Here is a 25,986-nt window from a genome sequence, read left to right as displayed (position 1 = left end):
GTCAGCTCCAGCTGTATTAGTCAGAAATCTGAAATTATGAGCTCCGGTGAAGGCAGAACTGGTAAGAATAAGGCCAAACATGTGTCAAAGACAAAGCCACGAGGAACTCTCACAGAGTCCCATTGGTGTGTTTTCTGGTACTTCAGATCATTACGTGATGTGCTGCTTGGGACTGGCTCACTGAAACGGGAATACAAGTTGCCGACAAATCATGAAAGAGGACAAAGTACAACACTTACCAAGGCAATCCAAAGCACAATGTATTCATCAATAAAGCTGTTAAAATATTGGTCCAGAAACAAAAGTGCTGGGCCTATGAACGCTGTGTCATGCAGATGCATCTCACTTTTCGTCATGTGTGCCACCTGGGGGTGAAGAGTCCATAGGTCAGCGTTTTCATATTATGTGATTATGTGGTACACAGTAAATTAGCTCTGAGCTCAAACACTAAGTTTCAAGAATTAGCCAGAAGTACTTTCTGAATTTCCAAAACTGAACAACTGGCAGCGTCAAGTGGGTATGAGAACTAGACTCCAAAGGGACATGCCGTCAACGAAGGCCACCAAAGCTGTGTTAGACCGGAGCCCTGATCGAAGCGTGGAGGTGAAGACTGAAGTGTGCAGATAAGCTAAAGACCAGATTAAACTGTGGATTGAAAGGAAAAGAGTTGCAGAAGCTCAAGGAGCTTCTGGGAGCCTCAAGTTGTAGCTTCACAGAAGGGTAAAGACAGTTTTCTTGTTGATGTAAAGAGATTTAACTGAAGGAAAGCCAACTCTAGAACTGCTTAGGAAGTAACAGAATAAAATCTAGGATCATAAAACCAAAATAAGATAAGAGTTAAAAATAGAAAAAATTAAAATTTTTGGTGCTTACCACAAGTTTATTAGTGATTTTAGCAGATACAAAACCAAATGTCAGTATATAAAGACAGGGATGCTTTTCAAAAAGCTGAACTGCTGATTTCTTGTAGATCATCGCAGCTAATGTAATCACTGATCCAATATGGAGGAAGGGCGAAAGGACACTTGTTCCCTGAGCAGAGTAAAGAAGAGAGGAATTAATGGCATTCAATACCCATCAGACACGACATAGACCTGCTGAAAGAAAATTCGACTTAAACCTTAAAGAACATCTTGGTGCCTGGCAGCCAACAGTTTTTATGAAGTAGAATACCAGAACCATTAATGAAGGTCAGTAGCTCTGGATGGGTCAGGCCCAAACTGAGAATTTTATTTCAGAAGTTAAGCTTGTTTTGGGGTCTCCTTGGTGGCATAGGTGTTAAGTCTAAACACTCTCACTGCTAAGGCCTGGGTTCGATCCCTGGCCAGGGAGCTGACCCACACATGGCACAGCTCACCCTAGCAGTGGATTTCAGAAAATCCGTCTGTTCTGCTCTCTACTCTGTCTCTGGTGAATATCAACCCCACCCCACTCTGGCCTACATCCCAGTTCTTCTATGTCAAAAAAGAAGTTAGGCTTGTTTTACAAAGCAGATCATACTTTTAAAAAAATGTGTATAAAAGTGTGTGTATGTGGGCTTCCCCTGGTGGCGCAAGTGGTTGAGCAGAGCGCTGTGAAGCTGTCTACAGCCTCTGTGGCGCCAGTTCGATTCCCGGCCAGCTGGCAAGAGTCCCACATGGCGCGGCAGACCTCTCCTGTCTCGCCCGCTGCTCCCCTCAGCAGTGTATTTCATCAGTCTGCCTGTTCTGTTTCCGGCTCTGTCTCTGGTGAATCCTCTCACCCTCTTGCGCATCTGGTCTGTACCTCGGTTCTTGTATAAATAAATAAATAAATCCTTAAAAGTGTGTGTGCGTCTGTGAAGAGTTTTACTTTAGAGGGTTATACGATGAGATTTGTATTTATAGTGTATTGAAAATGCCTATACAAGCATATAAATGTCTTCATGTATTAAAAACAACTAAGTTTAGGATACCACTTTTTAAAAAAGACTATGCACAAATTCTAAATTAGGTGATTACACTATTTAAATAAAAAAACAAAACAACACAAAACCAAGTTCTAGCACAAACAGTTGCTGGCAGTCTTAAGAAAAACTTACTGCTATTGTTGATCCATTTTTTCCAACACCACCTGTGAAGATTACACGGAAGTAATTTGTACAGGAAAATATGGTCCCTGCCACAGTACAAAGTGCAGGAAAAATTTTCATTTGAATATTCAGCACTGGAATCTTTAATGGGTAGAGAGAAAGAATAATTAAAACCATACGAATTAAAATAAACAGATCAGTATTTGATTCATGTTCCAAATAGTCTTCATTCGCATCAGCTTAGTAAATGCCTTAATTAAAGAAATTTTCCCTCTTCTTCCCACTACAAGATTTATGACAAGTGTCAAGAGATGAGGCTACATAGAGATTAATCTCACTTCTGACACCAATGTTTAAAAAAACAGCTGATCCACCCTCATTAATCTGTGTCCTGAGCTTTAGCAGTTCATCTAATGTATCCCAGAAGCTGGTGACACTAAATCAGGCTCTTCTGGCTGTTTTATAAAAGAAGAATACCCTGCCTTTGTCTTCGTGCATCTTTTGAACTCTACCTCTAACTCAGTAGTTACTAATTGTTATGAGAGAAAAAGTGTGTTGATTAAAGACTAGAAATATTTGCAAGAAGATTTTAAAAATTTGTAAGCTAGAAATGAAAGACAAAACTTCCACTCAGAAAAGTTCCCGACTCCAAATTGTTAGGATACAGACAGCTAGTAAAAGCAGAGGGAGCTAAGAAAGTGTTCAATATGTGTGGGGGGGAAAAACATAAACAAGTTGGCTCACCTCTACAATTGTGTAGAGAATTTCAATATATAAGTTTGCCTTTTAGAAGAAGTAAATAATATATTTTATAATGTACTGAAAGGATACATTTACTTACCTAAAGTAAGGGGGTGCTAAGTGGCTTAAGATTGTGTATCTAACCTTGCAAGTATAATGCCCATCATTTAAAGCGAAATGTACTTGCCCACAATGGTTTAATAAACAATGAGTTCTCATAATAAAAGCATTTCTATTAGGGCTGTTTACACTTTTGGGGGCTACCATCTGCCTACACTTTTCAAATCAAATAGAAAATATGGCATTTCCTAACTTTCTTGTATGTATAAAACCTCAGTAAAATTGGTAGATCTCGGCCTTAATGTTTAGCTGCTCTGTTTCTTTAAGACTCTCAAGAACTCAGTTTGTTTACACAACTCTATGATCTCTTGCAAAACTGCAGCTCTAAAAAGCAGTTGAAATCAACTGTTCAAATTTCAAGTAGTACTGTTGCAGCATTTAATTTTCTTAAATGAACTTGGTCAACTTAAAAAAAATAATCAAGCCCAGAGTCTTATGAAGCATCCTAAATGGTCATCTTCCTTCCCAACTCCTACAGCCCAACTCAAAACTTGTTTTCAACAAAAGGGAAACTCAAACCATGATTGCTTTCAAGGCCAAGAGATTTTTCTGCTCTAGTTCAGAAACTAGGGCTATTACAATCTCAATCTGATGCACCTGGCTGAAATTCAATGCTTGGGCTAGTTTTCTTTCCCTCTAGAGACAAAGAGCTTGTCTGGCAAGGGAGAAATACAACACTTGCTCAGATTTCAAAAGAAGCTAAGAATTAATCCACTGGAGGGGCATCCCTGACTTGGACCTAGGCCCTGAATGAGTGCCAACTCTGGGGCGGCAGCAATCTGTGCCACCTTTGAAAATGAACAGCACCACACCTGTATTTAAAATTTCGTGAAAATGTTTTAGGATCATGGAAACTGTTGCCTGCTGAAAAACGAAAGAGTAAACAGAAACGCTAGAAAAGCAGGCAAGTTAGTAAATGACTCGGAGCACAATCCAAATAAGTGAGCTTCCGACTTCAGAGCAGAGCGCCATAAACATTCCTGGGGCCCTGGTTGCTTCTGTCATAGGGACAAGCCATATTCACCAAAACACTAGCTCCTGAGTGCAGGATATTCTGTGAACTGATTTTTATGTTCTCTCTAGACCCCTGGACTCTACAGGTGCTCGATATCCACTTGTTGAGTAAAGATAAAGATCTTCTCTCTTTCTCTGCTCTCTATGCAGAATTGCTGCTTGAGAGACTGTAAAACACAACTCCTGCCACCCACATGAAAAAGTAAAAAGAGTGAGTCAACTACAAAAATAATCTGAGGTAGTGCAGAAATAGCTGGAATCAGAGAATCCCAAGACTCACCAGGTGACCCCTAAAAAGTGGCAACAACCGAACCACTTATAAAAAAGCATTAAAAGTACTTTTTCACCTCATATCCCAGATCAAGGAGGGTGGGCACAGTCTGTCTTTCCTAATTATTCTCTGTCCTCATCCAAGGTGGCAAAAGTGCACCCACCTTGTAGAAATAGCCAGAAAGCTGTGCACCTGGGTCTCAGGCCTGCCCAGACCTCAGAAATCTTTGAGACTGGGAACAGGAAGAACTCCCGTAAGGTTCATGGACTCTGCCCTAGAGATAGGGGACACTCCTCTGGATTCATGCCAGGATATTATGCATCCAAATGACATTAATGTAACGTAATTCATTTAATGATGGGAAAAATAAAACCTTAAACTGTCAGATTTAGCAGATTTATAACAGGCAGATTTTGTTCTAATAGTTTGGACTAATGTAGAAGACCAGTCACTAAACAGACTAGTTTTATTTTGAGCATAATAAAATGTCCCTATAAGCTTTGTAAATTTCAGCAGAAAATAGAAACATTTTGAGATTAGGTATTAATGTTCTTTCAAAGAATGTGAAAAGCCTGCTTATAAATACTTTTCAATACAAGTGAATTCTATCAAAATACAACACGACAATTATAACAGAGTCCACCTAATGTTTAAAGAAAAATCACTGTGTCTGAATTTAGGTAAAAGTGTACTTCTTAAGCTTTTTATTTTAAAAATGATGTACAAATAAATTACACTACATAGCAAGCCTTCAGCTCTACCTAATTAATTCATCTGTTTTAACATTCATCATTTGCTTTAATGGACTCCAGAAGGTGTTTCATGCTATAATACACATTTATTCAACTACTATATTTAAAATATTCAAACATCAGTGCAAGTAACTGAGAAGATTATATGTGGGTATCTTTCAAAGAGATGTCTTTCTCAATTTTTTTTAAGGTAATATGACAGAAGATAGTTCCAAGATATTCCCCAAAGGAAATATTTTTGTGGGGGAATTAACATCTAAAAAATGTATTGCTTTATTTCTTGCCTCGTATAAACCATGTACTGACTTTTCCACATGAAGAGAATGTCTTTCCTTAAAAAAAAAAAAAACTATTCATAAATAAAAACTATTCATAAAGGAAAGTGACTAATATTAGCTATAAGTCACTTACCTTGGCAAAATAGCTGATCTTCTGGAATCATTTTGAAGATATTTGCACTGCTTTTTACCATAAAACTGCTTTCTAAGTATCAGTAAAAATCTTTCAGTGAGAAACTGGAAATCAATTTCCATTTTGTGGCTTTCACCTCAAAAGATGAAAGTTTCAACTCTGGCCCTATGTATCATTCTGGCACACAGTCAGGTGTGCACATCTCATGTAGTGCTCTTCCCTGAACTGACAGGATGTAAATCAAATAACAATGAAGCCATAGAGTCAAGTAAAAATAAATAAACACAATTCACCTGAGCCAATTGTGGGACTTGCTCAAAGAATGATCACCAGAGAAGTCAACTCCTGCACTTTAGTTTAATGATGGTGACAGGAAGAGCAGCAATGCTACTAAGGCTATGTCAAGGGCAAGGAGTCTGTCCTCGTGCTGTATAATCTAACCTCACTGGGCCTGGTGTGGGACTGCCAGGCCTACGCACTCTGTGTTAGTCTCTGATCTGAGAAGTACTCAGAATACTTTTTGAAACATAACAACAACAACAAAAAATTGCTTTATGTACCAGAAAAGACAAAACATTTGATCCTTTTTAAGGGCTCTGTTAAGTACATGTTATCTGCATGTACAGGTTATGTACGTAATTCCTGGTAAAAACAAGGTAACAAGTATACCCGAAGCATCTCTACTGCCAGACAGCACGTAGAGATTAAGGATATGTGTATGCATCACTTCTCGTGGAATAACCTTACCCTTTTCCATACTGAGAAGGATAATTAGGCACATATACCTGATGCTGACTTGACTCTTGCTGATCAAGCCTGAAGCTCCAGTATTTTTTTGGTTATTGGCATGTTGAAACTCTGTAGGTAATTTATATATATTTCAGATAATCAAAGTAATTTATAAAAGGTAGAGATTTGTGTATAAAACACAGTTTATGAAAATATAGTTGAGATATATAAAAAATTTAATTGGAGACAGACTTCAGGCTTTATGATCTACTTTCAGAAAAAGAAAACCTTTTCTTTTTCTACAACTAATTTATTTTAAAAAATACAGTTATTTTTATATATGTAAAAGTTAGATATATAAATAACTTTTTAAACTATTTGGAAAACAAAAGTAATAGAACTCTTTGTGTCTAACTCTAGATAAATATCTATAAATTCTGTCTATACAGGTACATATCTAAAGAGCTCAGATTTCACTGGAGATTTTCTTGGTTTTTGAGATTAATGTGTAGGAAAGATGTGAGTCAAATATTGTACACAGAATTTTCCTGATTGTCTATAGATTATTTGTATTCTTTCATTAATGTCCTCCACACAATCCTATCCTCTGAACAAGAGATATTAAACACTTTATGATAGTAAATACTTAGGGAAGTGTGTCCATTACACTTCCTTAAGTATCTAATTTACCATCATAAAGTGAATTAGGTAAGGGAAAATCCCAAATTTGCTGTTGAGTATTGCAAAGGACAGAAAAACTGTAAACTCACGTAGTTCTGAATGAGAGCAAAAGGTCTGACTTAATCTTGTCATTGGTTAACGTGCTACACTACCTACCTGCTGTTTCCTAAGCTGTAAAACAGAATGACAAATAATGATTCAAAAATAATAGCCCTGGAATGGATCTAATGTACTGGATAATTCTGAGTAGTAAAATTCACCATGCCCTAAAGGAAAAATCTGTGTTCTACTGTTGTTGTGACTTTTCTTTTTCAGGAAAGAATATAATTTGCTTATACCAACCGTTAATTGGATTATCCTATATTAGAAAACACAAGCAAAGGACAACATGCAGTATATGGGATACACAATTTGAACAAAATTACCATAGATTGCCAAAAAGGTGGTCCTCCAATCACTGCCAGCAAATGCATGATTATTATGAAGATTTGCACTTCAGTCACATCAATTCTGATTAGGTACAAAAAGCCAAAAAAGCAGAGTTACTCAAAACAATATCAAGTTAATTACTTGCAAGCTTAGCAGCATTCCTCTATCATGCACAATAGAAAAAAATCTCAAATATTGAGGAAAGGGGAAAAGGAGGTGTCAAAAATTTGTTATGAGCAAAACCAAATAAAATCCAGAGCTTTTTAATTTAATTTGATGAATTTCACAGAGCAATAAAAACCCCTCCTTTCCAAAGGAAATTTCTGACTCATTGACGTTGGGTTGAAACTACAGCTTAACCTTTCCCACCAAAAAAAAAGGGGGGGGGGCTATGCATTAAATTTTGAATATCAAGTAGAGGATTATATAATATAAAATCCTGAAATAAGTGCTTTGTAGTATCAAATGGAAGAAATGGTGAGCTTTTACTCAAGTAATACAAATCATTGAGACCTTGTAAGACTCTCTGACCTTAGGTATTATTCATTTAATAACTTCCATGTTATGGGTGTGGAAAAAAATTTTCACCCAATTCGCAAATTCTTGTACTTACTAGGTCAACTACCCTAAGAGTTCTTGAAAGAAGATACTGAAAATAGTCAAGAATTAGTTTGAGGTTGCTAAAAATGACTCTATAGTCAAGAAGAGACAAACCTGTTGCAAAAAATGGGGGGGGGGCGGGTATAGATATTAGAAGTCTGAAAGTCTGGAAAAAAGAATATGGGCTAGGAGCAAAGCATAAACCTGTGTTCCTTTCCTACCTTAGGCTAGCACTTTGTAATAATCTCGAGACTGGCATTCTCAGATTATTGGATACAAGTATCTTTTAGTTTTGAGAACTCAAAATCCTACAGATTTTGATATCCTACAGATATGATTGTACAAAATATTTGTGCAAGGTTATCCATTACAGCATCTGTTATAATAGCAAAATTTTAAACATATCTTTCAATGAGGGGGTTGGTTATAGGAATTATGGTACTTTCATATACTGGAATAGTAGTTTTTAAGAGTAGGGCAGTTTCCTACATAGTGATACAGAACAACAGCAAAGATTTATTGGGTGAAAAAAAGTTGGAGAAGGTATATATGCTACTTTTTGGTTAAAAAAGAAAAATAATATTCTACTTTTATTTTTGCCAAGAATTACATAACAAATTTCTGGAAGGATACACCAGGAACTAAGAACAATGGTTATCTATGGAGAGGACAGTGTGGGAACTGGTCAGCTGAGGGGTGAGGATGAGAGGGAGACTATTCACTGCATACCTTTTTTATGATGTTAGTTTCTAAACAAAGTAAACAATTTAGCTATAAAAGAAGGCAAATTTTTTAAAAAGTAAGTAGTCTCAGAAAAATAGATATCAACGGCAGCAAAGGGGTTCAATTCCCAGAGCAGAATAGAGTCCCCATTTCTAAAATTGATACTTAAAGCAGACAATCTAAACTGTGAGCTTAAGGAAGCTCTCATGCGCATTATAAATAAGGAGGCTGAAACCAATTTCTCACAATTGAAAAATACTGATTGAACTTTGTTTGCTCGAGAATGTTTTTTTAAACAGAAGCTTATTAAGCTGCAAACAAATAGTGATGTAATTATCTTGCTACACACATTTATTAGGAAAAAAATTGGACTGAATTAGGCTAAAAAGAATCTGTAGCGCTGACCTGGTGGGTGGTGTTGCCAATAAGGGGAATTACACTCAGTAGCAGATTCAGGAGACTAAGCAGGTGTCAAAGATGATCGACTCTGTCTTGGGTGGAGGAGGGTAGACATCTTACAACATTTTGCTGGATATATGAAGTAGCCTTTTGGGAGGGGAAGGGCCAGAAGTATAGAATTACAAAATAAAAATGGAGGGAACCTCATGCAGTTAATCTTTGTACCTTGGATGAATGTAAAAGGAAACATGAGACAGATTTTCACCAAACCCCAAGCTGGGATTCCTAGGGAAGTGTTATGGATTTGCCTATTGGAAAATATGAAAGATACAATATTCTAAACCATTCAGATATTGTCATTGTGTTTAGATCAACAATGCCTTAAAGTTCAGAGGGAGGGCCAGGGAAAATTTACTTACCAGTTGGTAGTTAGTTAGGACTGTCTTTTCCTGTTTGCTTATCTGATTTAGAAGAAAGTACTCCAGGAGGAGACCCTCCAGCTCTGAATCACAAAAGTGCCTATTACCACTCCGAAGGTATGGCTTTAATCTCCACTATCAGTGGAAAAGGGTGGATAGAAGCCGTCCCACAGAAAGGAAATACCAGGAGGGACAGACAGATGGCAGAAGTGATTAACAATGAACAAGAGTTAATGATTTTGTTTAGAAAAGAGCTGGTTACATGACATTACATTTTCCACCTTTTCAACAAGAAGTCTCTCAGTCTGGGCTGGATTTACTGGAACACATATGGGGGGGGGCTCACTTTATTCTTTTTGGCTCTGCCAGAGAGAAATGGTCCTATTGATATAAGGGACAATATTACATAAAAGCTGGAATTGAGAATTTCTGCAGTCATTTCCCTTTTATTATCTTCAAAATATTCCCAAGTGTTGGGACTATTTCTCAAAACAAAAAACAAACAAGAAAACCAACCTCCAAACTACGCTAAAAACAAGCTCCCATGGACACTAGAGATATGTGGTAGAAGAGCACCCAAAATACCAGAGTGATTTTTTAATAAGGTGTGGGAAAACAAATCGATAGCATTTGATTTCCATAGCCTCAAAATTTCAGAGAGGGCGAAGGAAACAGTATTAAACAATTTTTGTGTAACCATGAAGGTATTTCAATATTTTGACTTAAGTAACTTCCTATTTCTACTGTATTTTAGTATTGGGTGCCAAAAGGGAAAAAGAACTTCCCCAACTGCTGTGGACAATCCATAATGAATATTTTGATCCGGACACATTTAAATAACTATAACAAGCCAGCAACAAACAATGTTCTGATGACTGTCACAGAAGAAAATGGAAAGAAGCAAACCATTTGTGGGAACTACTCTCCCACTCTTTTGACAGGGAGACTCTTCAGTCCACAGTCAAAATAAGCTTTACCACACAAGACAGATTCCTTGGACCTAACACTCCATCCTACTGGAGAGTCCCCTCTCTTCCTCCTTCCTATAGATTTAGAGGTAAAGAGATCAAGGTGTCCTAATGACTAGCAGTAACTTTAATTTCTAAAACAGAGAACAGAGACTCTTGCTAGTTAGACTGAGGGCCTCAGGCTCCTTCATCACCTAAGAGAGGCAGATCAGAAAGTTCCTGCTCAGGGCAGTTACTACATCAGAAGCACAGCTTTTAAAAATGATTATGCGGGCATGATTCCAAACTTAAGTAGGCTTGTGTTTGCTTTGGCAGCACATATACAAACTAAAGCTGGCTAACTATGAAGAAGATTTCTGACTATTTTGAAACTTTCGTTTTTATTTCTGTGTTCAGAGAGCTACCTAACAAATGCATTTGGCTTCATTCCTGCAAGAGTCAGCTTTAATTGAAGGGACCTAACTGACCTTCTTTGAAACTGTTAATAAATTTTTTTCAGAATTTTTTGTCTTTCTTCCTTATTATCAGACATTAGGACAGCTTACTCTACTTTAATATGTGATTTGCATTTCAAAGATTATATTTGCAATTAATTTGTAAACTTTTTTTTGTTTAATTATACATAGTAAATATAACTGTGTTGTAATTTGGATTGGCTACTACCTTGGTCAACACAGAATATGCACTAAATTCAGTGTCAAAGAAGCCCTGATTTGTACAATTTGACTTGCGAACTATTATTTAAAAAGAAGCATTTTGTTTAAAAAGTCATTCATTAAAAGTGTATGAAATACTATTCAAGGATTAGATTTCAACAAACTCCAGACTTTCAATTATTTGTAAATGGACACTAAGTTCTGGAGAACTTATGCAAAACTAGAGCATGGCACTACCAGGAAAACCAAGTGTAGGATGAAGTACTGAAATGAAGATTGGCCTAGAAATTCAACAAACCACTTCCCTATATTTTACTTTCTATTTCTGATTAAAACGGGGCAGAGAAAGATTAAATTAATATTAAATACATCAAGGTGATAGCTGAGTGATGACTGAATATTTTAAATTCAGGTGTTAAATACAAAGTCTAAGCATTTATTTTTTGAGCTATACTGATTTAAACAGTATTACCTACCAAATGAATGACATCTGGATCTTTATATTATCTGAGAAAACTAAAAACAACCCCAACCCCTGACATTGAGTTAAAATAGCAAAATAGCCAAAGGCTAAAATAGAACAAATCCTCTAAGAGAAACTAAAATTTAGGTCTCAAATTTAAGGGGCAGCCCATTGTTACACTCTTCGGAAACAGAAGAATTATTAGGAGAGTCCCCTCTCTTCATTTAGCTATACTCTTGGAGTAAATAACCTCTTCCTCTCAAACATACACAATTGATTTTGGGAGAAATCCGGAGGCTATTAGGTATGACTAACACAGGTCTTAAAATTAATATAATAATGATAATGAGCATGGACTATAAGCCAAGCACTGCAGTTACTATTAATCAGCACATTACATTTTGACTTTCAATCTTCACACCTACTCCAGGAGGTAGGAACTATTACCACCGTACTATAGATGAGGAAATTTAGTCATCTAGGTTAAATAACCTTTTCTAGGTTAAGAGATAGTAAGTGGCAGAGCCTGGAAAGAAATTTAGCATGCAGTGCTAAAATTCTTCTAATTTTTAGTCTACCAATCAACTGAGCAAACATTCGTCAAAAGCTTTTACCTTGCTATCTCTCAGCTACCTATACCGTATCTTTCAGGACGTTGCTTCTCATATTCTGACATAATTTTCCCTAAAAATGGTAGAATACAATAGGCAGTTTAGATGCTGATAAATTCATATGGAAACAAACTAGAAAGAATAATTTTCTGAATCTTAGTTTTTCCCTAAAATTTCAAAAAAAGTACATCTGACAAGTTTCACTTTAATGACCAAACCAGTTAAAGCAACAAATAATAAAAGTAAAAGAAAATCCCTCTAAGTCAGTAACTGGCAAAAGTGAAGACAGCATATGTGGAGAAAAAAAAACGTATTTCTAAAATATTTTTGATGATGGCAAAATTTAAATGCCAAAAAGATTAAAATACGTTAATTTCTAGAAACATTTTAAAAGAAGGGGCGCTATAAAGATAGGGTACACAAACAGGGAGTAAGTAAACTACATAATTAATATCCTCACTGTTAATTTTACTAAGAACACTGGTAGAATAGGCCTTTGGTGAGTACAAATTAATAAAATGATAAATGATCCATCAAAAAAGCTAAATCTAGGGCCTCCCCTGGTGGCGCAGTGGTTGAGTGCTGGCGAGGCTGCCCGCAGTGTCTGCAGCACCAGTTCGTTTCCCGGCTGCTGGCGAGGGTCCCACAAAAAAAAAAAAAAAAAAAAAAAAAAGCTAAATCTAGACAACTGCAGTGAGCATATAAAGCCTCAGGTTTTTGGAGAAAGCACGAGGAGACTCTGAATGGTAAAATGGTACTGAAGGAAGCATCTGGTACCACGCACATTATTCTACCCTGGAGGAGAAATCCACAAGTAATTAGGTAAATCACTATAAATTCAATTGAAAGTGACTTTAGTTTTGCTGCCATTGTACTTTTCAATATTCTTCATATTCCAAATGTATTGTGAAAAAAGATGTAGAATACCCTCACTGTTAAGCTGACTCCAAAGCCATCACCACTGCCATTGAAAAAGTGGATTTACACCCCTGCCAGGAACCTTTCAGAGAGTTCTGCTACCAGACCTATATTTCTGTTACATGAATGAAGCATTTTGGGGTGTGGGGTCTCAAAGGAGAAAACGCAACTGGTCACTGCTAGGATCTGTTGGGTATCCATATGAACACCTGACATAAAATAAACGGAACCTGAAATAAACGGAATCTAAGTTCCATTTTTCTTGTAGATAAACCTTCTCATACTAATATGTAAAAGAGTCTGGACTATTCTATGGGGAATCCATATCCAAATCAAATTTTTTTTTTTTTCACTTTTACGAGTCCTAAGGTCAAAACTACGATTCTAATACAAGAAGGAAGAGACACATTATTTACTTTTATCATTAAGGAGATACGTATTTACTAAAGGAAAAAAATCTGAAAAAGGAGGGTATTTAAGGATGACTACAGTAAAATGAAAAGCTAAGGATACTTAGTTTCAAAAGCATAACTAAGAGAGGAAAATAGTAAACAGAAATGAGAATAGCTTCTAGAATTAATTTTTTAAAAAGAATAAGATCATTGAAAACCCAAGCAAAAGAAACAGAACTAGACTGTTTAAAGGATTTGCAAAAGAAGTTAAGAGAATAAACAGAATCTTTCCTGTATTACTATAGAGTCCTCTCAATTTACCTATGTAAGGAAAACTCTGCTGGCTTTATTTTGCTTTCAAAACATAAAATGCCAAAAAATTTCTACTTAATGGTGGAAAGGTATTTGTTTTAAAAATAGTATACATAGCAAAACTGATATTAGGTACATTGAATAAATGGGAGAGAGAAAAGTTTTCAGCATCAAATGACCAGAAATATTATTTTCCAAAAAATTTTAATAGGGGATTTTTATTGCCCTATTACATATAAAAATGATTTGTTTCTAATGGCCTGTTTGTCTGTGAAATACCACCAGGAGGACTTTTTATTTTTTAATTACTCTGTGCATGACAAAGGTGCTGTTTTTATTGAGTTCACGCCATTGTTCACTGGACAGCATGAATGTTCTAGCAGTTACCGTCAAGTTCCAGAACCAAGGTCCCAGGGTTCCTGTGAGAAGCTGGCATATTATAATTAGGATCTGGGACTCTGTAACATCGAATCTATGCATAAGGAAACAAACATTTCAAAATAACTTTACTCAGAACTTTTGCTAAACAGCCCCACTAAAACAGGTAGCAAATAGATTTAAAAGGCAGCATTCTCTTTATAAAGACATCTAAATTCAGTGATATGATTTAAACAGTACTGTAACTATCCTTATGCATATTTATATTTCTTATCCAAATCAAAATAGAAAAGTTTAAAAATCAAAACTGTCACACTAAATAAAGAACTCATAAATAGGTAGCTGCAAACACTAAGCCTGAAAACGCACGGTCGACTCTCAGTAACCCAGGAGTGGTAAACACTCCCTAGCAAATATGAACAAATCAGGATCTACAACATAGGTCCTTTGGGGGCCAGAACCTATCCAGACTTCCCTGTGGATAGAAATGTTTCCAAAACCCCTAATGGATAGTCACTTATGTGTATGAAAACTCACTGATTTTCTCACACCTGTTCCTTCCCCACATTTCATCCTGCTCCTAACTCTCTCAGTAAAATAAGCTTATCTATGTGCAAGGGCAAGTGGGAAGGGTGACTTCTTTGGATTTGGTTAAAACAAACATCAAATTTGCCATCTTCTTGTCCTGTTTCCTGATAATCTCTAATCAAGAATCTTAACTTTTTCCTCTTTCTCTTCCCTTAATTTCAAATCAGCATTGTAACCATCAACTATATTAATTTATTAGTGGTAAACATAAAGTAAAACATCCAGTTCAACCACTATCGATATTTTGGAATACAGATGGTGTCAGAAAAAAAGCAGCAGTAAACAATAGCCTTCAAATAAAACTACATAATCAAAATTCAGAACTGAGGCATGCTAATGAGATAGAAAGAGGTCCATGATATAAACTGATGATCTGAGAGTCCAAATTGCAATCTGGGTTTTACATTAATACAAAGTGTTTCAGGGTTCTTATCTATTATAACAATTTGATAAAACAAAATGGGCAGAGTCCAAACAAATGAATCATTGCTGAGAAAAAAATACTAGAGAAACTAGAAAACTGAAAGGAAAAATTCTGGTACTTAAAAATTCAAGCAATACATCTTAAACATTTAAAGATATGCAGATCCTATACAGGCATTGGGCAGGAAATTTCCTAATTCTTAATCCACAGAAAGTGGTTTACACATTAACAGACAACACTTTAATTACTAGGAAGCCACCTTCTTTAGTGGTTACTAGATAAGAAAATGAACTGGATTTGTCAGACTACTAGTAAAATACATAGCCAGAAATTATTTTATTTTCATTTACTTATACAAAAGAAAAAGTCAGAAGTATTGATCGACATAGAAACATTTGCTATCAGGGTTTTTAGGTAATACAAATGTAAAATCTTAAAAACATGAATCAAGATGTAATAAAGATAAATATTCTGGGCCTCCCCTGGTGGCACAGCAGTTGAGCGCTGGGCTGCGAAGTTGCCCGCAGCCTCTGCAGCGCTGGTTCGATCCCTGGCCACCGGCGAGGGTCCCACATGGTGCGCAGACCTCTCCTGCCACGCCCGCTGCTCCCCTCAGCAGTGTATTTCGTCACTCTGCCTGTTCTGTTCCCCCCTCTGGCTCTGGTGATTTCTCTCACCCTCCCGTGCTTCTGTCTATACCCAATGCTTGTATAAATAAATAAATAAATATTAAAAAAAAAAAGATAAATATTCTGCCTCCTGTAATTATAAATAAGCACACTAGAAATAACATCGATAAACTTAATAGACTCATAGAAAGAACTTGAGATATCATCAAATCCCAAACTTTTATTTTATGAATTGGGATACTAGGCCCCTGAAAGTACTGGGCCTGCCCAAGTTGATATACAGACAGGGTAACAGATAACACTCGAGGCAAGATATAATGGCCTTAGGTCAAATAATTGTAGTGTCTTTCTTTTTATCTCCTGAAAAGATACACCTAAGAGTTTTGTTTGTTTGCTTTTTGAAATGATAATTACCTTTCACACTGTAGAAGATTTTTTTAAGGACCATATTTTGTGTATACTTTTATTACAATTATTTAGGATTTCTAAGAATTTTTAAAAATTATTTTATCTCCACATCTTAAAGTCACATATTTAATTCTTATCTTCTTTTACAGACCAAATCCATCTATGAAACTCTAGCCTCTCAGTCCATTTCCCTCCCTACATATATAAATTAGTAAAAATCAAGGGCTAAGCTAGGTCTGGAAGAGTCCCAGTTCAGAAGCCACTGTCTGAACGGGATCTATCTAAATGTGACAGGTAAGCAATTCTTTGTGTGAGGCAGTTTTTAGCTGTGATCAGAGCAAAGTGCTGAAAAGACATACATTATAACTTCAGGGAAGATGTATCCAAATCACATTTGCTTTCTCATAACACCTGACTCTGAATGGAAATTATTTGGTTATGGATGAATTACTGTGCCAATTTTTATTCAAGATACTATGAATAAATTTCATAGCAACTAAAAATAGGACATTAGAATACTAAAAAAAGCACACACAATCTTATTTGGCAAACATATTATTTTATACGGTTATTAGATAGATAATAGGGCCTCCCCTGGTGGCACAGCGGTTGAGCACTGGGCTGCGAAGCTGCCCTCAGCCTCTGCAGTTCCGGTTCGATCCCAGGCTGCCAGCGAGGGTCCCACATGGTGCGCAGACCTCTCCTGCCACCTGCTGCTCCCCTCAGCAGTGTATTTCGTCAGTCTGCCTGTTCTGTTCCCTGCTCTGGCTCTGGTGAATTCTCTCACCCTCCCGCACTTCTGACTGTACCCAGTGCTTGTATAAATCTTTAAAAAAAAAATAAATGAAAAGATAATAATGAATCTATTATATACAAAAAAGAAATCTTCATTTTTTTTTTTACTCTGGTAAATATCAAAATAATTCTAAAATGTTTTTAAGAAAAAGCAAATAATTTTAAAAATTGGTTTCTTCAAATTATACCTGAGAACTGACACTGTTCTTTCTTAAACAAAATAAAATTTTGACTTTTCCCTTCACACATACAAACTTTATATTTCAATATATAACTGATTATACATCTGCCTATTCTATGTGCTCTTAAAAAAATGTGTGATATCTAAACACTTTATGATAACTTTAGGACTATCTCTAGCAGTCCACATGCCTCCATTATATTGGTATTTTGATAAATAACTCAAATACAAAGGACTTACAGCATATTTCTATGAATGCTATAACTTGCTTTTAATTAAAAAAAAATAAACTCAGTTTCTTAGGATGAATGCATGATGTCAGAAAACTGTGTATTATTTTCCCAAATCAAAATCAATCTCTTATAATACTAGTATTTAAGTTGAGAAATGAAATTCAATCTGACCTCAATAGTTATAGACGTTTTTTCCTACCATTATAAGGAAGCACTGCAGTCTGGGTGGGAGAGTGACTGCCTATCTAGTACCTCTGTCATTTTAAATTCGGTCCTGCATATTCAGCAATCATCCTCTCTTCTCTCTCTTTTTCTCCCAGGTATCTTTAATTTTTTCTGTGGTGAATTTCTTAAACCTTTCCTATTAAAATTTACTAAAGCCTTCTTCCTTTGAGCTATTTTCTCCTCCGTGATGGAGGCCTTGCTCCTTCCCATTACAGCCACACATTTTATAAGTAACCTGTACTAGCTGTGTACTTATTCACCCCCTTCATTTCTCATTCCTTGTGATCTGGCTTCTACCCCTCCACAGTAGAGAAGCTACTCTGGATAGCCTCGTACTGCCAAATCCAAAGTACAATTTTCTGTCCTCATATTGAATTTTGGCAGCATTTAGCATTCTCTTTTGGCTTTTTTGTTCTAGTGTGCCTCCTCCTATCTGGTGCTCAATGATTTTCATGGGCTTCTTTCTAGGTTTGCTTTCTAAGTTTCCTGCTTTTTGGATGTCTAAAATTCCCCACATACATGTTCTAGATACAACTCTTCCAATAGGTTCCTCTTCCTGCAGTGCCTTTCTCTACCTTCCTCCCAACTACCCAAGGAGAAGAACTGGAGTTATTCCAGTGTGCTTGGTCAGTGATTCCTCACACCAAAGTAGAGACTTCATCCTACAGTGTTTACCTATTAAGTCCCTCTCAAAACCCACCCCTTTCTCTTCAGCAGCCCTGTCACTGTGCCAGTTTAGGCCTCATCATTCCTCATGTTAATTATGCAGATGCTTCTTCTGGGTCACCTTACGTTTGTCACAGTCTCCTCTAGCCAACTCTGAAATGTTATGAAACAGATCTTTTCAAAAGGCACTTCTGTCATTTCCCTGCTGCAGGCTCTCCACAGAATCAGGAGAATAGCCCATGTTTACTGGCAGGACGCAGCAAGTCCCTGATTTTCTGGATGTCTTCCAGCTTCTCTCCTGTCATTCCCCTACAGGCATCTTCTGATACAATATGAACTTTTGCAATTCTCCATGCACATGTTTCATCAAAGGACTACACCACGAGAGAAATTCTGAGACTGACACATATAAGCTACAACAGCAAATCACTTCTAAAAACACTGTTTACTCGCCCCCTATTTCCTTCAGTTCTCACACCACAAGGTTAGTGTTGCTCTACTACTTGAAAGAGAATGAGAATCAACTAGGGTTGGATGATAAATAAGCTTTCAAAATAAGGGCTTGAAAGTTAACTGTAGATAATAACCAATGAAACATAAACTGTAAAATCCAGACATTACAAATCCTGCTATTTTCGAAAATACTGTCAGTAAAAATTAAGACTGAATTAGGGCAAACCAAATGATCTTAGATGTCCATTGTATTTTGTGGTTTTACCTTATGCAGAAAAGTCTATGAAAACATTACTGAGATAAAAGAGCTATGAAAACAATTTGAAAAAAAACATCTGCATGTATTTCAATCACTGTTTTTTTTTTTAATATCAGAAGTCTTTAATATTTTCTGAGTATTGACCACCTTATAAACTGCTGATGAACAGGCATATAGTTTTCAACTGAACACTCATGTCTACTAGGGGCACTTAGAATAAGTTGGGTTCTAAGATGAGCCTTAAAGCTTAAAATGAGTCTTAAGTGTGCTCTCTAAATCCCTTCATTTTCAAATTCCTAAAGACATGTCTTTTAGTTAACATGCAAAATATTAGCAATAATTCAGCTAATATCACAAATTAGAAACATCTTAAAATCTATTTACAAAGTTTAATGAAAACCATCTGAACCAAAGTTGTAGAGACAAGACCAGATAAATTTCTGTGCATTCTGTCTTGTTCAAAGTCTAAAAAGTTGTTAGCAGAAATCTAAAATTTCAAGAATCTATTAATGTGTCATTTTAGAGACTAGATTAAGATGTTCTCCTATCATTTGCCATCAGATTTTGTTTGACATCCCATGAAGTACTCAGAGTCTTCTCAAATTCTTTCTCTCTTAATCCTACACCGTGTGAACAGGATCTGTGATATTTAATTAAACACCAGTTCATGAATTCCATCCTTTGCCTGTTCCAAGATTGGTTTACTGATTAATATTCATGGAAAAGTGCTGTTCACCAGGTAGGAACAATTCATTTTAGAGTTTGAATGGAGTTTGTATTTCATTTTTAAAATGCTTAAGCATTTTGTTGTTGGTAATAATCTATATTACTAACATGTCAGTTCATGTCAACTGATTATCAAGAGCTTAAATTTTTATAAATCCCTGAATGAAACAGTATGAAAAGAATAAAATTATTTAAGCTATGGTTATAGAGATGAAAATTGCTCTTTGCTTTCATAAACTAGCTTATCTTTCCTGAAAATGCATGTGTTTATGTCACAATAAAACAGTTAAAGAAATATTATATTAGTAGAATGAAAAAATGAATTTGTCTAAGAAAAAGACAAGTGGATATGACCGAGGAGCAGCCATTGCTTTTCAGATTATTTTAGAAATATTGGTTGGGAGGTTCTAATAAATTCTTTTCAAAAGTATGACAGAAAAACACATAACAGAAACATGAGATAATTTCTACAATAATGAGGTTTTTCACTTCTTCTATTTACTAAACTAATTCAGTGATTTTATCAATTGCTAATATGTGAATATCTATCTATAAGCAACATTCACCATATTTGAAAGAGAAAGCAAAATCACTACTAAGTGTTACTTACATCCCAAACCGTAAGGTTCCAGAAACATATGTTTGCCAGTGTGCACAGTAGAACATGAAGGTCCCAGCAAAACAACAAAAAAACATCCAATCAGGATTTGTCCCCAGTTGCACTGCAATACACGTTCCAAGAACCACAAAAACTGCAAAGGAAAGGCCACAGTGTTAATGAACAATGTGAATTATATCAACGAGCTGGAGATAACTGTGGGTGAGGGGAAAGAAGATACACTGTGGATGTATAATCTCTCTGTTCTTTATGGAGACAGGAAGACAGGGTGTCATCTGTTATCTTTTACCCTAATTGCAACCTCTTCTTTCATCACCACTCAGTGGAATCAAACTTCTTGAAAACAAGTATTTTAGAGTATTTTTGAGTGAATTCACCCAACTTAGTGACATTAAATCAGCAGTAAAAAAAAAGATGGAGGGGCCAAAAGAAATCAAAATAAAAGATCAAGATAATTCATAAAGGGACCTACTTGCTTCAGATTGCGAGCTGTCTTTTCTTATTCAGCAGCTATCATTATGGGTGACATATATAGAAAAAGACTTCTTATAAAAGTTTGGAAATCAAACTACAGCACAAAATGACTCGTGCACAATAAAAAACAGTGGCCTATCATTCTGCAGTCACCTAATTAAATTAGAATAAGCTTTCAAGATGCTCCATTAGTTTTTATTAAGTGGAAATTTTGAGCTTTTCTTAAGTTAAAAATTAGAAGCCTTTAGCTGGCCCTCCTGTTCCACTAAGCAGGTGGTTGTCAGATACACTGAAACAAAGACATTAACACCCCAATAACTGTGAGTCTGAATCCAGAAGAAGAAACTATCAAAAGTTTCTGTTTGTTCCTTTAAAAATCTTAAGTGCTATGCTGAATGGAAAGAAGCCACCTGAAGAGGTTAGAGAGGTAGACAGGGAGGGGGTTGGGGGTAGAAAAGGAAGTGGGGGAGAACTTCTTGTCAGGAAGACTTGTTAGAAACTCATTTAGTTTCTAAATCTTTTTTTCCCCTCTTAAAAAGTACTCAATAATTATTTTATTATTTATTTATTTATTTTTAAAGATTTATTTATTTATTTATACAAGCACTGGGTACAGTCAGAAGCGCAGGAGGGTGAGAGAATTCACCAGAGCCAGAGCGGGGAGCAGAGCAGGCAGAAGGACCGAAGTACACTGCTGAGGGGAGCAGCGGGCGGCAGGAGAGGTCTGCGCGCCATGTGGGACCCTCCTCCAGTGGCCGGGGAGCAGCTGGGGATAGAACCAGCGCTGCAGAGGCTGCGGGCAGCTTCGCAACCCGGCGCTTAACCGCTGTGCCACCAGGGAGGCCCTCAATAATTATTTTAAAAGCAGTACAAATAAAGACAAAGCACCTTAAACCTGTAACTCATCTATTGCTTGCATTACAGTGTATTTAATACATTTTTCTAGTTTTTTTATCCAAGTCCATCATCACAGTTACATTCCAAGTTTGCAATAAAATGATAAAAGTCCACATAAAATCCATTTAAATATAAAGACCATGACTTCCCTAGTCTCATTATTGTATTTATATGTGTAAATTATGAGATTTTTGATGATGACAATGTCGTAAAATTTTAAAAACTAAAGGTGCTAAAATGATAATATTTAGGGTTAAAAATAATTTAAGTAGAAATTAATTTAATTTCTAAATTTCCCAATACTCCTAATAATGAACAAATATTAACCAGGTTTACAATCTTTTGAAATACTCAAACTTAAAAAAAAATTACTTATTCCCACAACTGGTACAACACCCTAGGCCTCTTACTTTGACATTGTTTATCACATTCTTTTTATCATTGTTAATTATTAACATTAAAAAAAAAAACCAGCAGTACCTGTTGATAGGGAATCACAACCATGATCAAAAAGTTCTCCCAAAGGAGAACTACTATTGGTTCTTCTTGCTTGTTTCCCGTCTATAGCATCCAAAGACTGGTAAATGAAAAGGCCACATGCACAAGCAATATATGCCCACAGAGGTGCCTGAATAAGACAAGAGGATTGAGACATTAATTAGCTACTATATTTGCTAATATAATTCTACTTGGAGATATTTTATCTTCATTCTTCAAAGAAGTAATAGTGTTTGGAAGTCTATGAGAGAGATGATGCAGGTGCTATCTATTGAAAAACTTCGAAAACAATCAGCATTGTAAAAGGATTAAACTTCCTGCTTTGCAGAGGTGTTGAAACAGATGCTAACAACTATGCTGCAGGGATATTACGGAAATCTCACGTGAGATTAGGTAGCTTCTATAAGATTCCTCGTCACATTTCAATTTTAAGAGTCAATTAGTGAATAATCTAGGATAGCTTTCCCCAGATTGTATCTTTCAAAGACAATTATCGCCCACTGTGGGGAGCAGTGGGCTAAACAATGGTAAACAGATTTCTCTGCTGCAGAGACTCTTGTCAGTCCTTAATAATGCCAGTGCAAAACAAGAAGGGAGACACACTATGCTGGAAACTTTTCAAATCTATTTGAGCATGTAACTTATTTTTAAACACACCTCTTCAATGTTCCATGGAACTAGAGAGAAATGATGATCTAGTACACGGAGTGCTCAGAACATTATTTTTCAAGTATTTATGGTCACATCTTCAAAGAATAGTTTCTCTTTTCCCAGAGAGGAACAACCACTAGTATTGAATTTAAATGTTGGACATTAGAAAAGGAGAGCTTCTAATTGGTTTATTCTCTTTTAGAATGTGGAAGAATGTTTGATATCACTTTTTACTATTTTCTCATGCCCACGCCATGAAAATATCAGGCGATATTGTGATTATTAAATACTTAAGAGTTGCAAATTAAAACTACTCAGAGCCACAAATAATAGTCGGTATATTCTGCATTGCAGAGATGTCGCTCTGATAGAGATATATTTAGTTCTCAGTTAAAGATAATAATCTTCTCTTAAACATCTTCTTGGAGTCTTATATTTTAAACAATGAGGCTGTCAAAAGGACCATAGTATGTCTTCCCCTAAGTCAGAATTACAAACCCTGAGAGCAGTATTCATCTGACCATTCTTGATATGTAAGCAAACTGGCCTATTAAGTATGATTAAGAACCCCTTGTACTAGACCTTGGGTCTATTGCTTTTTGCCACTAAAGCAAGCCAGCAATTTTCTCCAGTTGCACTGCCCCTTTCAGCAGATATTAGCCATATATAGCTATTTTAAATTCATTAACATTAAATTAAAAGTCAGTTACTCTGTTGTACTAGGAACATTTCAACTGTGCAAAAGTCAGATATGGCTATGTTTACCATACTGAACCACAAAGACATTGAACACTGTCAGCAAAGAAACTTCTACCAGACAGTATTGCTTTAATAGACCAGACACTTGGGAGTTTCTGGGTTCTAAACTTAGAATTTTTAATTGAGCAAAGTGTTCCTTTGGAGCAGATACAACTTTAACTATTAGTGAAGACACAATCTTAAAATAGATAGATATTTTATATACATGAGAGTCACATCTGGGCCTCCCTGGTGGCTCAGGGGTTAAAGTCTCAGTGCTATCAAGCTATGGCCAGTCACTGAGGCATTAGTTAGGCCAGGGAGCTGACCCACGTGGTACAACAGAACTCTCCTATCTCGCCTGCTGCTCCCCTCAGCAGTGTATTTCAGGAGATAGTCCTGTTCTGCTCCCCACTCTGTCTCTGATGAATCCTCTCATCCCCCTCACCCTCGCCCTACACCTCAGTTCTTGCATGTATAAATAAATAAAAAATTTTTAAAAAGACACATCTTCCCATTTGAATTTTTCTATGTAATTTCCCCCCATTCCTTTTTAATGTCAATGGAGTTACTTGGCAGTAAGGTCGTGAGCAATACACCACTTTAATTTTCTTTCCATTTTCCTACATTAAAATTTCTTGAAACAAGTTTCTTAGTGAATTAAATAAACAAAAAAACTCTTATGACCAAATCCCAAAAAGCTGTATTTCAACCTGAGAGCTCTTACTGGTAACAGCATGTAGCTTAGTCTGGTTTTCCTGTGTATAAAAAACATAACACCAAATTCTTTTATCTATCTTATATGTAAAGGGATACTCAAGAATATTGAACATATGTCAAGGTAAAAGATAAATCCCAAATAAACTTATACTAAAACCAAACTACCAGCTGAGGTTTAAATACTTAGTATGAAAAATAGATTATGAGAATATTTTAATGTTCCATGTAAAAAAAGTCCACATTCCTCCCTCAGGAATCTGAAAAACATGAACTAATTTTCCTTTCTTGACTACTAGAAAGTTGTTTTTCTTAATGAAAAAGGCAAACTCAGCTGAAATCATTACAATAGTGACACTCTTTTCTACCAGAAAGACTGGACTCTAAAATTTATTAATGCATTAAAAAAATCAGTTAAAAATATATGGAAAGTTCATAATACCTACAGACATGAAATTTAATGTTCACCTACTGGTATAAGGTTCAAAAGAATTAGAGCTACCATGAATAAGAATTTCCCTGGATAATATAACTATGGAAGCCTTTGATAAACACTGATAGAGGAAAAAATATAAGAAATTAAGTAGACTTAGATGAATTCATGAATCCATGTATCACATGTTATTTATTTAAGGAAATCAGAAATGGGAGGAGGGCTGGGGGGGAAATAGTTTTAAGTTATCAACTTAAATCTTTTTGAACAATGAAATAATAGCCATTTGGCAAGCATAATATGCTAGGTTCTCTGAACCTGTGATCTTACTACTTAACCCTCATAACAATAAAAAAAAAAGGTAAAAGGATAAGTAAACTGTGACTTAGAGAATTTATATAACTTACTGAGTATCACAGAGATACTAAGAGCACCCCATGGAAGACAGCCATGACCTATTTTAATGCATTCTGATCTAAGCCTAGCAAAGATTTCTACCACACAGCTATAATCGCACCTCAGCATAGCCTTTGTTGGACACTACCTGCCCTTGCAGAGCATCTAACAGTCACGTTCCGCCGTTCCGCCGTAATTACTCTCAGGAGAGAGTCTGAAAAGTTCTCTGTGATTTCGGAGGTTTCCCCAAAGATTTAATTTATTATAGGATTATGCCAATAATTCCAAATCATTCAAGATTTGGCTGAGGAAAAATATTACAGGGGATCACGATGACTTCTGCAAACTGGGGTGTTTAATAATGACTATTAGTAGCTGAGTTACCTTTGAACCTGAGCCTCACCTAGAATTAGCATAGGGATTCCACTGGACTCAACCTACATGCTGTTGTTGTGCTGTGCTTCTAAGGATGGTACATAATAGGACGAAATTTCTCTAGAAGTAGCTGCAGGTCCCAAGTAAGCCACAGGTAAAATAGCTCATGGGACACATGGTAAAGAATCCCAGGACATGTTTAAACAATTACACTGGCTTTTGTTTTTTAAGATTCCTGATTGATGTAAAGCAAGATAGTTCAGAAAGTGAGGAAAAATCAGAAATATATACAATCTATTTAGACTTCTTCTTTGTATTGTAAAAGAGGAATTAAAAGAGAGGTATTTGAGGATGAGGGGAAAAAGGAGCATCTGGAAGAAGACAAAAATAAAACACCAAATAAACTGTGGTTTATAGGTAACAGGGACCCTCAATAGCTATTTGCATTAGGAACTATATGTAGAAATAATGAACTGATGAAAATGAAAGGTATAGAGGATCAGATGGTGATAATTTTATCTCAAAGTACAAGTTGTCTAAAAAAGACCACTTTTTTGAAAAAGG

General features: G+C 36.0%; 1 protein-coding gene across 5 annotated transcripts in view; it reads right to left on the bottom strand.

The window, feature by feature from the left end:
* The window catches only part of CEPT1 (choline/ethanolamine phosphotransferase 1), a 34,918-nt gene that overhangs the window by 936 nt on the left and 7,996 nt on the right, over positions 1–25,986 (bottom strand). For 4 of the 5 annotated variants that reach the window (XM_037498231.1, XM_037498230.1, XM_037498233.1 and 1 more), the window contains exons 3-8: positions 22,095–22,242; positions 20,235–20,376; positions 7,195–7,279; positions 2,060–2,191; positions 874–1,032; positions 240–365 (exon numbers count right to left, since the gene is read on the bottom strand). In XM_037498231.1, the coding sequence (XP_037354128.1) occupies positions 240–365; positions 874–1,032; positions 2,060–2,191; positions 7,195–7,279; positions 20,235–20,376; positions 22,095–22,242 (792 nt within the window). Of the gene's footprint in view, positions 1–239; positions 366–873; positions 1,033–2,059; positions 2,192–7,194; positions 7,280–14,046; positions 14,132–20,234; positions 20,377–22,094; positions 22,243–25,986 lie in introns of all 5 variants that reach the window. The other variant, XM_054691424.1, reaches the window with a different exon arrangement.

The sequence above is a fragment of the Talpa occidentalis genome, unplaced genomic scaffold, assembly GCF_014898055.3.
Source record: "Talpa occidentalis isolate TD23 unplaced genomic scaffold, MPIMG_talOcc4v2.1 talOcc4.9, whole genome shotgun sequence".
Classification (NCBI taxonomy): domain Eukaryota; kingdom Metazoa; phylum Chordata; class Mammalia; order Eulipotyphla; family Talpidae; genus Talpa; species Talpa occidentalis.
This window is presented reverse-complemented; position numbering and strand designations above follow the sequence as displayed.